At 51.2% G+C, this 16,812-nt stretch overlaps 1 protein-coding gene across 1 annotated transcript in view; it reads right to left on the bottom strand.

Annotated features, from left to right (window-relative positions):
* LOC142922630 (uncharacterized) overlaps positions 1-16,812 on the bottom strand; it is a 36,548-nt gene that overhangs the window by 11,551 nt on the left and 8,185 nt on the right. Inside the window, exon 3 of the mRNA XM_076063451.1 lies at positions 11,745-11,774. Within this exon, the coding sequence (XP_075919566.1) occupies positions 11,745-11,774 (30 nt within the window). The remainder of the gene's footprint in view (positions 1-11,744; positions 11,775-16,812) is intronic.

Genomic DNA, 16,812 nt, shown 5'->3' with positions numbered 1-16,812 from the left:
CTCACCATTACACAGAGACCCATAGACTCACCACCATACAGAGACCCACAGACTCACCACCACTACACAGAGACCCATAGACTCACCACCACCACACAGAGACCCATAGCCTCACCACTACACAGAAACCCATAGACTCACCACTACTACACAGAAACCGATAGACTCACCACTACACAGAAACCGATAGACTCACCACTACACAGAGACCCATAGACTCACCACCACTACACAGAGACCCATAGACTCACCACCACTACACAGAGACCCATAGACTCACTACTACACAGAGACCCATAGACTCACAACACAGAGACCCATAGACTCACAACACAGAGACCCATAGACTCACCACTACACAGAGACCCATAGACTCACCACACACAGAGACCCATAGACTCACCACTACACAGAGACCCATAGACTCACCACTACACAGAGACCCATAGACTCACCACCACTACACAGAGACCCATAGACTCACCACTACACAGAGACCCATAGACTCACCACCACTACACAGAGACCCATAGACTCACTACTACACAGAGACCCACAGACTCACTACTACACAGAGACCCATAGACTCACAACACAGAGACCCATAGACTCACAACACAGAGACCCATAGACTCACCACTACACAGAGACCCATAGACTCACCACTACACAGAGACCCATAGACTCACCACCACTACACAGAGACCCATAGACTCACCACTACACAGAGACCCATAGACTCACCACCACTACATAGAAACCCATAGACTCACCACTACACAGAAACCCATAGACTCACCACCACTACACAGAGACCCATAGACTCACCACCACTACACAGAGACCCACAGACTCACTACTACACAGAGACCCATAGACTCACAACACAGAGACCCATAGACTCACAACACAGAGACCCATAGACTCACCACTAGACAGAGACCCATAGACTCACCACACACAGAGACCCATAGACTCACCACTACACAGAGACCCATAGAATCACCACTACACAGAGACCCATAGACTCACCACCACTACACAGAGACCCATAGACTCACCACTACACAGAGACCCATAGACTCACCACCACTACACAGAGACCCATAGACTCACTACTACACAGAGACCCACAGACTCACTACTACACAGAGACCCATAGACTCACAACACAGAGACCCATAGACTCACAACACAGAGACCCATAGACTCACCACTACACAGAGACCCATAGACTCACCACTACACAGAGACCCATAGACTCACCACCACTACACAGAGACCCATAGACTCACAACACAGAGACCCATAGACTCACCACTACACAGAGACCCATAGACTCACCACACACAGAGACCCATAGACTCACTACTACACAGAGACCCATAGACTCACCACCACTACACAGAGACCCATAGACTCACCACTACTCCACAGAGACCCATAGACTCACCACTACACAGAGACCCATAGACTCACCACCACTACACAGAGACCCATAGACTCACCACCACTACACAGAGACCCATAGACTCACCACCACTACACAGAGACCCATAGACTCACCACCACTACACAGAGACCGATAGTACTGTGTGTGTGCTATGTGTGTGTGCTGTGTGTGTGTGTGCTGTATGTATAAGCTGTGTGTAAGCTCTGTGTGTATGTGTACTGTGTGTACTGTGTATAAGCTGTGTGTGTGTGCTGTGTGTATACGCTCTGTGTAAGCTGTGTGTGTGTGCTGTGTGTGTGTGTGCTGTGTGTGTGCTGTGTGTAAGCTGTGTGTGTAAGCTATGTGTGTGTGTGCTGTGTATAAGCTGTGTGTATACTGTGTGTGTGCTGTGTGTAAGCTATGTGTATAAGCTGTGTGTAAGCTATGTGTATAATGTGTGTATGTGCTATGTGTGTGTGTGTGTAAGCTGTGTGTAAGCTGTGTGTGTATGCTGTGTGTGTGTAAGCTATGTGTGTGTATAAGCTGTGTGTATACTGTGTGTAAGCTGTGTGTGTAAGCTTTGTATATGTGTGTGCTGTGTGTGTGTGCTGTGTGTGTGTGCTGTGTGTGTGTGCTGTGTGTGTGCTGTGTGTATAAGCTATGTGTGTGTGCTGTGTGTGTGTGTACTGTGTGTGTGTGTGCTGTGTGTGTGCTGTGTGTAAGCTATGTGTGTGTGCTGTGTGTGTGCTGTGTGTATAAGCTATGTGTGTGTACTGTGTGTGTGTGTGTGCTGTGTGTGTGCTGTGTGTAAGCTATGTGTGTGTGCTGTGTGTGTGCTGTGTGTATAAGCTATGTGTGTGCTGTGTGTGTGCTGTGTGTATAAGCTATGTGTGTGTACTGTGTGTGTGTGTGCTGTGTGTGTGCTGTGTGTAAGCTATGTGTGTGTGCTGTGTGTGTGCTGTGTGTATAAGCTATGTGTGTGCTGTGTGTGTGCTGTGTGTGTGTGCTGTGTGTGTGTGCTGTGTGTGTGTGCTGTGTGTAAGCTATGTATGTGTGTGTGCTATGTGTGTGTGCTGTGTGTGTGCTGTATGTGTGTGCTGTGTGTAAGCTATGTATGTGTGTGCTGTGTGTAAGCTGTGTGTGTAAGCTATGTATGTGTGTGCTGTGTGTGTGTGCTGTGTGTATAAGCTATGTGTGTGTGTGCTGTATGTGTGTGCTATGTGTAAGCTATGTATGTGTATGCTATGTGTAAGCTGTGTGTGCTGTGTGTGTGCTGTGTGTGCTATGTGTATGTGCTGTGTGTGTGTGCTGTGTGTGTGTGCTGTGTGTATAAGCTATGTGTTTGTGCTGTGTGTAAGCTATGTGTGTGTGCTGTATGTGTGTGCTATGTGTGTGTAAGCTATGTGTGTATACTGTGTGTGCTGTGTGTGTGTGTGCTGTGTGTGTGCTGTGTGTATAAGCTGTGTGTAAGCTATGTATGTGTGTGCTGTGTGTGTGTGCTGTGTGTGTGTGTAAGCTATGTGTGTGTGCTGTGTGTGTGTGCTGTGTGTGTGTGTACTGTGTGTGTGCTGTGTGTACTGTGTGTGTGCTGTGTGTGTGTGTGTAAGCTATGTGTGTATACTGTGTGTGCTGTGTGTGTGTGTAAGCTATGTGTGTGCTGTGTGTGCTGTGTGTGTGTGTAAGCTATGTGTGTGTGTACTGTGTGTGTGTGCTGTGTGTGTGCTGTGTGTGTGTGTTATGTGTGTGTGTGCTGTGTGTGTGCTGTGTGTGTGTACTGTGTGTGTGCTGTGTGTATAAGCTATGTGTGTGTGCTGTATGTGTGTGCTGTGTGTATAAGCTATGTGTGTGCTGTGTGTGTGTGCTGTGTGTGTGTACTGTGTGTGTGCTGTGTGTACTGTGTGTGTGCTGTGTGTGTGTGTAAGCTATGTGTGTATACTGTGTGTGCTGTGTGTGTGTGCTGTGTGTGATGGTAGGGGGTTGTGGAGGGATTCTGAGGTTCTCTCGTCGCGGGCTAGGGGGTCATCGTGCACAGGTTGAGGGATTTACTGCCTGCAGACAGAGAGACACAGAGACAGAGAGACATAGACACAGAGACAGAGACAGAGAGACATAGACACAGAGACACACAGAGACAGAGAGAGAGACACTGGAGAGACACAGAGACAGAGACACAGAGACAGAGACACAGAGAGAGACACAGAGACAGAGAGAGAGACACAGAGACACAGACACAGAGACAGAGAGAGAGACACAGAGACACAGAGACAGAGACACAGACAGAGACAGAGACACAGAGACACAGACACAGAGAGAGACAGAGAGAGAGACACAGAGACACAGAGAGAGAGAGAGACAGAGACACAGAGAGACACAGAGACACAGACACACAGAGACAGAGACACAGAGACAGAGACACAGAGAGACAGAGACAGAGAGACATAGAGACACAGACAGAGACACAGAGAGACACAGAGACACAGACACACAGAGACAGAGACACAGAGACAGAGACACAGAGAGACAGAGAGACATAGAGACACAGAGAGACACAGAGAGACACAGAGAGAGACAGAGACAGAGACACAGAGAGACACAGAGACACAGAGACAGAGACACAGAGACAGAGACAGAGACACAGAGACAGAGACACAGAGAGAGACAGAGAGACAGAGACAGAGACACTGAGACAGAGACACAGAGAGAGACACAGAGACACAGAGAGAGAGAGAGACACAGAGACACAGAGACAGAGACACAGAGACAGAGACACAGAGACACAGAGACAGAGACACAGAGACACAGAGAGACACAGAGAGAGAGACAGAGACACAGATACACAGAGAGAGACACAGAGAGAGACAGAGAGACACAGAGACAGAGACACAGATATACAGACACAGAGACACAGAGACACAGAGACACAGACACAGAGAGAGACAGAGAGACAGAGACAGAGACACAGAGACACAGAGATACAGAGAGACACAGAGAGAGAGACAGAGACACAGAGAGAGAGAGAGACAGAGACACAGAGAGACACAGAGACACAGACACACAGAGACAGAGACACAGAGACACAGAGACAGAGAGAGAGACACATAGACACAGAGAGAGAGAGAGACACAGAGACACAGAGACAGAGACACACAGAGACAGACACAGAGAGACAGAGACACAGACACACAGAGACAGAGACACAGAGACACAGAGAGACACAGAGAGAGACAGACAGAGACATAGAGAGAGACACAGAGAGACGGAGAGACAGAGACACAGAGAGACACAGAGACAGAGACACAGAGACACAGAGACAGAGACACAGAGAGACACAAAGAAAGAGACACAGAGAGACACAGAGACACAGAGACAGAGAGACACAGAGACACACAGAGACACAGACACAGAGACACAGAGAGACACAGAGACAGAGACACAGAGAGACACAGAGACAGAGACACAGAGACGCAGAGAGACTGAAACAGAGAGACACAGAGAGAGAGACACAGAGACAGAGACAGAGACACAGAGAGAGACACAGAGACACAGAGAGACACAGAGAGAGAGACAGAGACACAGATACACAGAGAGAGACACAGAGAGAGACAGAGAGACACAGACACAGAGACAGAGAGACACAGACACAGAGAGAGACAGAGACACAGAGAGAGAGAGAGACAGAGACACAGAGAGACACAGAGACACAGACACACAGAGACAGAGACACAGACACACAGAGACAGACACAGAGAGACAGAGACACAGACACACAGAGACAGAGACACAGAGACAGAGAGAGAGACACACACAGAGACAGAGAGACAGAGACACAGAGACACAGAGAGACACAGAGACACAGAGAGAGACAGACAGAGACATAGAGAGAGACACAGAGAGACGGAGAGACAGAGACACAGAGAGACACAGAGACACAGAGACAGAGACACAGAGACACAGAGACAGAGACACAGAGAGACACAAAGAAAGAGACACAGAGAGACACAGAGACACAGAGACAGAGAGACACAGAGACACACAGAGACACAGACACAGAGAGACACAGAGACACAGAGACAGAGACACAGAGAGACACAGAGACACAGACACAGAGAGACACAGAGACACAGAGACAGAGACACAGAGAGACACAGAGACAGAGACACAGAGAGACACAGAGACAGAGACACAGAGACGCAGAGAGACTGAAACAGAGAGACACAGAGAGACAGAGAGACACAGAGAGAGAGACAGAGACACAGATACACAGAGAGAGACACAGAGAGAGACAGAGAGACACAGAGACAGAGACACAGATATACAGACACAGAGACACAGAGACACAGAGACACAGACACAGAGAGAGACAGAGAGACAGAGACAGAGACACAGAGACACAGAGATACAGAGAGACACAGAGAGAGAGACAGAGACACAGAGAGAGAGAGACAGAGACACAGAGAGACACAGAGACACAGACACACAGAGACAGAGACACAGAGACACAGAGACAGAGAGAGAGACACAGAGACACAGAGACAGAGACACACAGAGACAGACACAGAGAGACAGAGACACAGACACACAGAGACAGAGACACAGAGACACAGAGAGACACAGAGAGAGACAGACAGAGACATAGAGAGAGACACAGAGAGACGGAGAGACAGAGACACAGAGAGACACAGAGACAGAGACACAGAGACACAGAGACAGAGACACAGAGAGACACAAAGAAAGAGACACAGAGAGACACAGAGACACAGAGACAGAGAGACACAGAGACACACAGAGACACAGACACAGAGACACAGAGAGACACAGAGACAGAGACACAGAGAGACACAGAGACAGAGACACAGAGACGCAGAGAGACTGAAACAGAGAGACACAGAGAGACAGAGAGAGAGACACAGAGACACAGAGAGATACAGAGACAGAGACAGAGACACAGAGACAGAGACACAGAGAGAGACACAGAGACACAGATACACAGAGAGAGACACAGAGACACAGAGAGAGACACAGAGACACAGAGAGAGAGAGACACAGAGACACAGAGACAGAGACACAGAGACACAGAGACAGAGACACAGAGACACAGAGACAGAGACACAGAGACACAGAGAGACACAGAGAGAGAGACAGAGACACAGATACACAGAGAGAGACACAGAGAGAGACAGAGAGACACAGACACAGAGACAGAGAGACACAGACACAGAGAGAGACAGAGACAGAGACACAGAGACACAGAGATACAGAGAGAGAGACACAGAGAGAGAGAGAGAGACAGAGACACAGAGAGAGAGAGAGACAGAGACACAGAGAGACACAGAGACACAGACACACAGAGACAGAGACACAGACACACAGAGACAGACACAGAGAGACAGAGACACAGACACACAGAGACAGAGACACAGAGACAGAGAGAGAGACACACACAGAGACAGAGAGACAGAGACACAGAGACACAGAGAGACACAGAGACACAGAGAGAGACAGACAGAGACATAGAGAGAGACACAGAGAGACGGAGAGACAGAGACACAGAGAGACACAGAGACACAGAGACAGAGACACAGAGACACAGAGACAGAGACACAGAGAGACACAAAGAAAGAGACACAGAGAGACACAGAGACACAGAGACAGAGAGACACAGAGACACACAGAGACACAGACACAGAGAGACACAGAGACACAGAGACAGAGACACAGAGAGACACAGAGACACAGACACAGAGAGACACAGAGACACAGAGACAGAGACACAGAGAGACACAGAGACAGAGACACAGAGAGACACAGAGACAGAGACACAGAAACGCAGAGAGACTGAAACAGAGAGACACAGAGAGAGAGACACAGAGACACAGAGAGACGCAGAGACAGAGAGAGAGACACAGAGACAGAGAGACAGAGAGACACAGAGAGACACAGAGACAGAGACACACACAGAGTCACAGAGTCACAGAGACACAGACAGAGAGACACAGAGAGACAGAGAGACAGACAGAGAGACACAGATACACAGAGACAGAGACACAGAGACAGTTTAAGTTCTGTCCATCATAATAATGATGGTGATGGTAGTGATGGTGATGATGGTGGTGGTGATGGTTGTGATGGTGGTATCTGTGTGTGTCCGTGTATGTGTGTGTCTGTGTGTGTGTCTTTGTGTCTGTCTGTGTGTGTGTATCTGGGTTTGTCTGTGTGTGTGTCTGTGTGTGTCTGTGTGTGTGTGTCTTTGTGTGTGTTTGTGTGTCTTTGTGTGTATCTGTGTGTGTGTCTGTGTGTGTGTGTGTCTGTGTGTGTGTCTTTGTGTGTGTGTGTGTCTTTGTGTGTGTCTGTGTGTCTGTGTGTGTATCTGTGTGTGTGTCTGTGTGTGTGTGTCTGTATGTGTGTCTGTGTGTGTGTCTGTATGTGTGTCTGTGTGTGTGTCTGTGTGTGTGTGTCCGTGTATGTGTGTGTCTGTGTGTGTGTCTTTGTGTCTGTCTGTGTGTGTGTATCTGGGTTTGTCTGTGTGTGTGTCTGTGTGTGTCTGTGTGTGTGTGTCTTTGTGTGTGTTTGTGTGTCTTTGTGTGTGTATCTGTGTGTGTGTCTGTGTGTGTGTGTGTGTGTCTGTGTGTGTGTCTTTGTGTGTGTGTGCGTCTTTGTGTGTGTCTGTGTGTCTGTGTGTGTATCTGTGTGTGTGTCTGTGTGTGTGTGTCTGTATGTGTGTCTGTGTGTGTGTCTGTGTGTGTGTGTCTGTGTGTGTGTCTGTGTGTGTGTGTGTGTGTCTGTCTGTATGTTTGTGTGTATCTGGGTTTGTCTGTGTGTGTGTGTCTGTTTGTGTGTCTGTGTGTCTGTGTGTGTGTCTGTGTGTCTGTGTGTGTCTTTGTGTGTCTGTGTGTGTGTCTGTGTGTGTGTGTCTGTGTGTCTGTGTGTGTCTTTGTGTGTCTGTGTGTGTGTCTTTGTTTGTCTTTGTGTGTCTTTGTGTGTCTTTGTGTCTGTGTGTGTATTTGTGTGTCTGTGTGTGTGTCTTTGTTTGTCTTTGTGTGTCTGTGTGTCTGTGTGTCTGTGTGTGTGTGTCTGTGTGTGTGTATGTGTGTGTGTCTGTGTGTGTGTCTGTATGTGTGTGTGTCTTTGTGTGTCTTTGTGTGTATGTGTATCTGGGTTTGTCTGTGTGTGTGTGTCTGTGTGTGTGTCTGTATGTGTGTCTGTGTGTGTCTGTGTGTGTGTCTGTGTGTGTGTCTGTATGTGTGTCTGTGTGTGTGTGTGTGTCTGTGTGTCTGTCTGTGTGTGTATCTGGGTGTGTCTGTGTGTGTCTTTGTGTGTCTGTGTGTGTCTTTGTGTGTCTGTGTGTGTGTCTTTGTGTGTCTTTGTGTGTGTGTGTCTTTGTGTGTGTCTGTGTGTGTCTGTGTGTCTGTGTGTGTACCTGTGTGTGTGTCTGTGTGTGTGTGTCTTTGTGTCTGTCTGTATGTTTGTGTGTATCTGGGTTTGTCTGTGTGTGTGTGTCTGTGTGTGTGTCTGTGTGTGTCTGTGTGTGTGTCTGTGTCTTTGTGTGTCTCTGTGTGTGTCTTTGTTTGTCTTTGTGTGTCTTTGTGTGTCTTTGTGTCTGTGTGTGTCTTTGTGTGTGTGTCTGTGTGGGTGTAGCGGTTAGCGCTACGCTGCACTATGAACCTGGCGACCCGGGTTCGATTCCCGCTCACGGCCAACACCAGTGACGATTATCTGAACCGGTCCCGGGCCTCCCCTAGGTCGACTCAGCCTCAAATGAGTACCTGGTGTAGCGGTGTGTAAACATCGCGACTGGGGAGACAAAGGCGGTCGGGCGTGGTGCTGGCCACCCACCCCCTCGTGTACCGTTCCGGCCTTCATAGGTGCTCGCTAACAGCACTTGCCCCTACAGTCTGTTAAGGCTATACAGGGGATCTTTGTCTTTGTGTGTGTGTCTGTGTGTGTATCTGGGTGTGTCTGTGTGTGTATCTGGGTGTGTGTCTGTGTGTGTGTCTTTGTGTGTATCTGGGTGTGTGTCTGTGTGTGTGTGTGTCTGTGTGTGTGTCTGCGTGTCTTTGTGTCTGTGTGTCCGTGTGTGTTTATCTGGGTGTGTCTGTTGGAATTCCCTACACCTCTGCTGTAGCAGACGGACAGAGAATATGGCATCTGTGCAGGACCGCCCTTTCCTGAAACCGCATTGGGGCTCCGCAAGCCTCTCCTCAGCGTGCCTGGCAAGGCGATGCTGAATAATCCTTGCCAGGACCTTTCCCGGCACACTGAGGAGTGAGATGCCCCTGTAGTTGTTACAGTCTGTGCGGTCCCCCTTCTTAAAAAGGGGGACCACCAGGGCATCCTTCCAATCCTGCGGAACCCGTCCAGTGGTCCAGACTGTTGTTATGATGTCATGTAGGGCAGTCTGTGCACAAACGCCACCCTCCCTCAGAATTTCGCTTGGAGATCATCTCTAGCCCGGTGCCTTTCCTGGTCTCAGACTCCGGATCGCCTTCAATACTTCCTCAGCAGATGGCACCTCAGCCAGCCACTCACAGGGGGTGACTTCTTCCAATATTTGAGGCACCGCAGCCTCAGCAGGGTCATCCCCACTTTGTGCCACGATGTTTTCCTGGCTGAGGGATTTTCCCTCCCCCAGGACCTCACAGAAATGCTCAGCAAATCTGCGAACCTGTTCCTGGGGGTCGGAGATTGGATCACCGTTTTTTCCCCTATTGATGGTAATAGGTGTGGCGCTGCAGGTTACTTTTTTGATGGAGTTAAATAGAGATTTGTGATCACGGGCCACTGAGGCAGACTCCATCTCCTCAGCAACCTACATCTCTGCTTTATTGACCTGGTCAAGGCCTATGATACCATCACTAGGCCTGGGCTCTGGGTTGTTCTTCGTGCTTTTGGAGTACCTGACCCTCTGCTCACGATCATTAAGGACCTTCATGAAGGGTGAGCGGGCCCGGGTAAAACTACGTGGCCGGGAGTCAGAGCCATTCCCTGTTCACCTTGGGGTGCGACAGGGATGTCCTCTGGCTCCCAAATTATTTAACATCTATTTTGACCACGTAGTTCGTGAAGCCTTCAATAGCTGTACCGGGGGAATCTCCATCTGGTACAGATACAATGGGAGGCTGATCGATGCCTGGGTGCGGTCAAGGGATGGCTCCCTATTGCTCAACCACGTTATGTATGCCGATGATTTGATAATAGCTGCTCATTCAGAGGAGGAGTTGGAGACGCTGCTGCTGAGACTGGAGCGTGCCACTAAGAGATGGGGCCTTACCATCAGCCCCACCAAAACTAAGCACCTGCCTGGGTATTTTGTACCATCGGACACTCCACCCCCACAACTCCCAATCGGTGATGGGGCAGTTGTGGAGAGAGTGGAGAGTTTCCCATACCTGGGCAGTGTGCTTATTACCGGCTCCAGTTTAACAGCAGAGGTCTCACTCCGAATCAGTCGAGCGGCAATATCTTTTCATCGGTTGCATAACGCTGTGTGGAAGCTACCTGGTCTGTCGCTCCGCACTAAGCTTCAGGTCTTCTCGGCCACGGTCATTCCCTCCCTTCTCTATGCTTGCGAAACGTGGACCCCCCTAATGGAACATCTTCGCCAGTTAGAAACATTTAGGCTGGCCTGCCTACGATCCATCCTGGGTTTAACCAGGCTGGAATGTGTGAGGAGCTCACAAATCCTTGAAAGATCTGGGCACAGTCCCATCGGTGAGCTCCTCCGGCAGGCAAGGCTGCGATGGTTGGGTCATGTAGCCCGCATGCCCAGCCACCGCATGCCGAAACAGCTTTTGTTCGGCCGGATCGAGGGGGCTAAACGGGCGCGGCACGGGCTAGAGAAGAGATGGAGTGATGTGGTACAGGAGGACGTGGAGCTGAGCGGACTTGCCGATGACTGGTACCAGCGGTGTCAAGATCGGCCTCTGTGGAGGAGGCTCGTGAAGGACGCTACTGGGCAGTTGGAGGCAGTCGCCCTCCAACAACAACGGAGGGCGGAGGAGCGACGCTCACAACAACGAGCGGAGCGCCGGGTGGCTAAAGCACAGCAGGTTGGCACAGTAGGGGGCACAGGTGGTGCATCAGCCAGTCATCTCAGTCAGTCGACCCGTGGCACCTGGGTCTGCCCCGTGACCTCCTGCCAGCGGGCGTTCGACACTTCACGTGGCCTCAGGGTGTACATAGCCTGGCACAAGCGTCGTGGTGACGTCACCGCCAGTTAGCGGTGAATGGCGGTTGTTGTTGTGTATGTATGTGTCTGTGTCTGTGTGTGTGTGTCTGTCTGTGTGTCTGTGTGTGTGTCTGTGTGAGTATTTACCATCAATTCCAAACCTTCCAGATTCAAAGACTGCACAGTGAGAGACACACACACAGACAGACACAGACAGACACACACAGACACACACACAGACACACACACAGACACACAGACACACACACACAGACACACACACATACACACACACAGACACACAGACAGACACACACACACAGACACACACAGACGCTGAGTATACATTGCATTTGTTATTGACTTATAGAGCCCACAGAGACTCACAGAGACCTGCAGAGACACAAAGAGACACACAGAGACACACAGAGACACACAGAGACACACAGAGACTCACAGAGACACACAGAGACTCACAGAGACTCACACACAGAGACTCACAGAGACTCACACACAGAGACTCACAGAAACTCACAGAGACTTACAGAGACACACAGAGACACAAAGAGACTCACAGAGACCCGCAGAGACTCACAGAGACTCACAGAGACTCACAGAGACACACAGAGACACACAGAGACTCACACACAGAGACTCACAGAGATTCACACACAGAGACTCACAGAAACTCACAGAGACTTACAGAGACACACAGAGACACAAAGAGACTCACAGAGACCCACAGAGACCAACAGAGACTCAAGAGAGACCCACAGAGACACACAGAGACTCACAGAGACTCACAGAGACACACAGAGACACACAGAGACTCACAGAGACTCACAGAGATCCACAGAGACACACAGAGACTCACAGAGACCCACAGAGACTCACAGAGACACACAGACACCCACAGAGACCCAAAGAGACTCACACAGACTCACAGAGACTCACAGAGACGCACAGCGACCCACAGAGACCCACAGAGACCCACATAGACTCACAGAGACCCACAGAGACTCACAGATACCCACAGAGACCAACATAGACTCACAGAGACCCACAGAGACCCATATAACCACAGAGATGACATCGAAACCCACAGAGACCCATAGAGACCCATAAAGACCCATACTCAAAGAGACCCATAGCACTGGCTGGGAAATGTTACCTACCTCGCCTGGTCTACAGGAGGTGGTGGATTCACACGACCTCCTGTAGACCAAGCGAGGTAGTCAACATATCACAGGGTGTCAAATACGAACCCACGGCCTCCTGTAGACCAGGCGAAATAGTCAACATCTCACAGGGTCTGGGATCGAACCCACGACCTCCTGTAGACCAGGCGAGGTAGTCAACATCTCACAGGGTCTGGGATCGAACCCACGACCTCCTGGAGACCAGGCGAGGTAGTCAAAATCTCACAGGGTCTGGGATCGAACCCACGCCCTCCTCTAGACCAGGCGAGGTAGTCAAAATCTCACAGGGTCTGGGATCGAACCCACGCCCTCCTCTAGGCCAGGCGAGGTAGTCAACATCTCACAGGGTCTGGGATCGAACCCACGACCTCCTGTAGACCAGGCGAGGTAGTCAACATCTCATTAGGTTCTGGGATTGAACCTACGACCTCCTGTATACCAGGCGAGGTGGTCAACATCTCACAGGGTCTGGGATCGAATCCACGACCTCCTGTAGACCAGGCGAGGTAGTCAACATCTCACAGGGTCTGGGATCGAACCCACGACCTCCTGTAGACCAGGCGAGGTGGTCAACATCTCATTATGGTCTGGGATTGAACCCAAGACCTCCTGTAGCCAGGCGAGGTAGTCAACATCTTCCAGTGTCTGGGGATTGAACCCACGACCTCCTGTATACCAGGCGAGGTAGTCAACATCTACCAGGGTCTGGGATCGAACCCACGACCTCCTGTACACCAGGCGAGGTAGTCAACATCTCCCAGGGTCTGGGATTGAACCCACGACCTCCAGTACACCAGGCGAGGTAGTCAACATCTCTAATGGTCTGGGGATTGAACTCACGACCTCCAGTAGACCAGGCGAGGTGGTCAACATCTTCCAGTGTCTGGGGATCGAACCCACAACCTCCTGTAGACCAGGCGAGGTAGTCAACATCTCTTTAGGGTCTGGGATTGAACCCACGACCTGTATACCAGGCGAGGTGGTCAACATCTTCCAGTGTCTGGGGATTGAACCCAGGACCCCCTGTATACCAGGCGAGGTAGTCAACATCTCCCAGTTTCTGGGGATCGAACCCACGACCTCCTGTAGACCAGGCGAGGTGGTCAACATCTCACAGGGTCTGGGAATGCACCCACGACCTCCTGTAGACCAGCCGAGGTAGTCAACATCTACCAGTGTCTGGGGAATGAACCCACGACCTCCTGTATACCAGGCGAGGTAGTTAACATCTCCCAGTGTCTGGGGATTGAACCCACGACCTCCTGTAGACCAGGCGAGGTAGTCAACATCTCTAATGGTCTGGGGAATGAACCCACGACCTCCTGTAGACCTGGCGAGGTGGTCAACATCTCTTTAGTGTCTGGGGATTGAACCCACGACCTCCTGTAGACCAGGCGAGGTAGTCAACATCTCCCAGTGTCTGGGGATCGAACCCACGACCTCCTGTAGACCAGGCGAGGTGGTCAACATCTCTAATGGTCTGGGGAATGAACCCACGACCTCCAGTACACCAGGCGAGGTAGTCAACATCTCTTCCAGTGTCTGGGGATCGAACCCACGACCTCCTGTATACCAGGCGAGGTAGTCAACATCTCTTTAGGGTCTGGGATTGAATCCACGACCTCCTGTATACCTGGCGAGGTAGTCAACATCTTCCAGTGTCTGGAGATCGAACCCACGACCTCCTGTAGACCAGACGACGTAGTCAACATCTCTTTAGGGTCTGGGGATCGAACCCACGACCTGCTGTAGACCAGGAGAGGTGGTCAACATCTCCCAGTGTCTGGGGATCGAACCCACGACCTCCTGTAGACCAGGCGACGTAGTCAACATCTCCCAGTGTCTGGGATTGAACCCACGACCTCCTGTAGACCAGGCGACGTAGTCAACATCTCCCAGGGTCTGGGATTGAACCCACGTCCTCCTGTAGACCAGGCGAGGTGGTCAACATCTCCCAGTGTCTGGGATCGAACCCACGACCTCCTGTAGACCAGGCGACGTAGTCAACATCTCCCAGGGTCTGGGATCGAACCCACGACCTCCTGTATACCAGGCGAGATAGTCAACATCTCCCAGTGTCTGGGGAATAAACCCACGACCTCCTGTAGACCAGGCGAGGTAGTCAACATCTCTTCCAGTGTCTGGGGATCGAACCCACGACCTCCTGTAGACCAGGCGAGGTGGTCAACATCTTCCAGTGTCTGGGGATTGAACCCACGACCTCCTGTAGACCAGGCGAGGTGGTCAACATCTCACAGGGTCTGGGATTGAACCCACGACCTCCTGTATACCAGGCGAGGTAGTCAACATCTCCCAGGGTCTGGGATCGAACCCACGACCTCCTGTAGACCAGGAGAGGTGGTCAACATCTCACTGGGACTGGGATTGAACCCACGACCTCCTGTAGACCAGGTGAGGTAGTCAACATTTTCCAGTGTCTGGGGAATGAACCCACAACCTCCTGTAGACCAGGCGAGGTAGTCAACATCTCCCAGGGTCTGGGATCGAACCCACGACCTCCTGTATACCAGGCGAGGTGGTCAACATCTCACAGGGACTGGGATTGAACCCACGACCTCCAGTAGACCAGGCGAGGTAGTCAACATCTCACAGGGTCTGGGATTGAACCCACGACCTCCAGTAGACCAGGCGAGGTGGTCAACATCTCACAGGGTCTGGGGATCGAACCCACGACCTCCAGTAGACCAGGCGAGGTAGTCAACATCTCTTTAGGGTCTGGGATTGAATCCACGACCTCCTGTAGACCAGGCGAGGTGGTCAACATCTCTAATGGTCTGGGGATTGAACTCACGACCTCCTGTAGACCAGGCGAGGTAGTCAACATCTTCCAGTGTCTGGGGATTGAACCCACGACCTCCTGTAGACCAGGCGAGGTAGTCAACATCTCCCAGTGTCTGCGGATTGAACCCACGACCTCCTGTAGACCAGGCGAGGTAGTCAACATCTCTTCCAGTGTCTGGGGATCGAACCCACGACTTCCTGTAGACCAGGCGAGGTAGTCAACATCTCTAATGGTCTGGGGAATGAACCCACGACCTCCAGTACACCAGGCGAGGTGGTCAACATCTCTTTAGGGTCTGGAATTGAACCCACGACCTCCTGTATACCTAGCGAGGTAGTCAACATCTCTTTAGGGTCTGGGATTGAACCCACGCCCTCCTGTAGACCAGGCGAGGTAGTCAACATCTCACAGGGACTGGGATCGAGCGCACGACCTCCTGTAGACCAGGCGAGGTAGTCAACATCTCCCAGTGTCTGGGGAATGAACCCACGACCTCCTGTAGACCAAGCGGGGTAGTCAACATCTTTTTAGGGTCTGGGATTGAACCCACGACCTCCTGTAGACCAGGCGAGGTAGTCAACATCTCACAGGGACTGGGATTGAACCCACGACCTCCTGTATACCAGGCGAGATAGTCAACATCTCCCAGGGTCTGGGATCGAACCCACGACCTCCTGTAGACCAGGCGAGGTGGTCAACATCTTCCAGTGTCTGGGGAATGAACCCACGACCTCCTGTATACCAGGCGAGGTAGTCAACATCTCCCAGTGTCTGGGGATCGAACCCACGACGTCCTGTAGACCAGGCGAGGTGGTCAACATCTCACAGGGTATTGGATTGAACCCACGACCTCCTGTAGACCAGGCGAGGTGGTCAACATCTCTTTACGGTCTGGGATTGAACCCACGACCTCCTGTATACCAGGCGAGGTAGTCAACATCTCTTTAGGGTCTGGGATTGAATCCACGACCTCCTGTAGACCAGGCGAGGTGGTCAACATCTTCCAGTGTCTGGGGATCGAACCCACGACCTCCAGTACACCAGGCGAGGTAGTCAACATCTCTTCAGGGTCTGGAATTGAACCCACGACCTCCAGTAGACCAGGCGAGGTAGTCAACATCTCCCAGGGTCTGGGGATTGAACCCACGACCTCCTGTATACCAGGCGAGGTGGTCAACATCTCCCAGGGTCTGGGATTGAACCCACGACCTCC

The sequence above is a fragment of the Petromyzon marinus genome, unplaced genomic scaffold, assembly GCF_048934315.1.
Source record: "Petromyzon marinus isolate PM22_M1 ecotype Great Lakes invasive population unplaced genomic scaffold, UKy_Petmar_22M1.pri1.0 PM_Scaffold_123, whole genome shotgun sequence".
Taxonomy (NCBI): Eukaryota; Metazoa; Chordata; class Hyperoartia; order Petromyzontiformes; family Petromyzontidae; genus Petromyzon; species Petromyzon marinus.
Note: the sequence above shows the minus strand (reverse complement) of the source record. Positions and strands in the feature narration are given on the sequence as shown.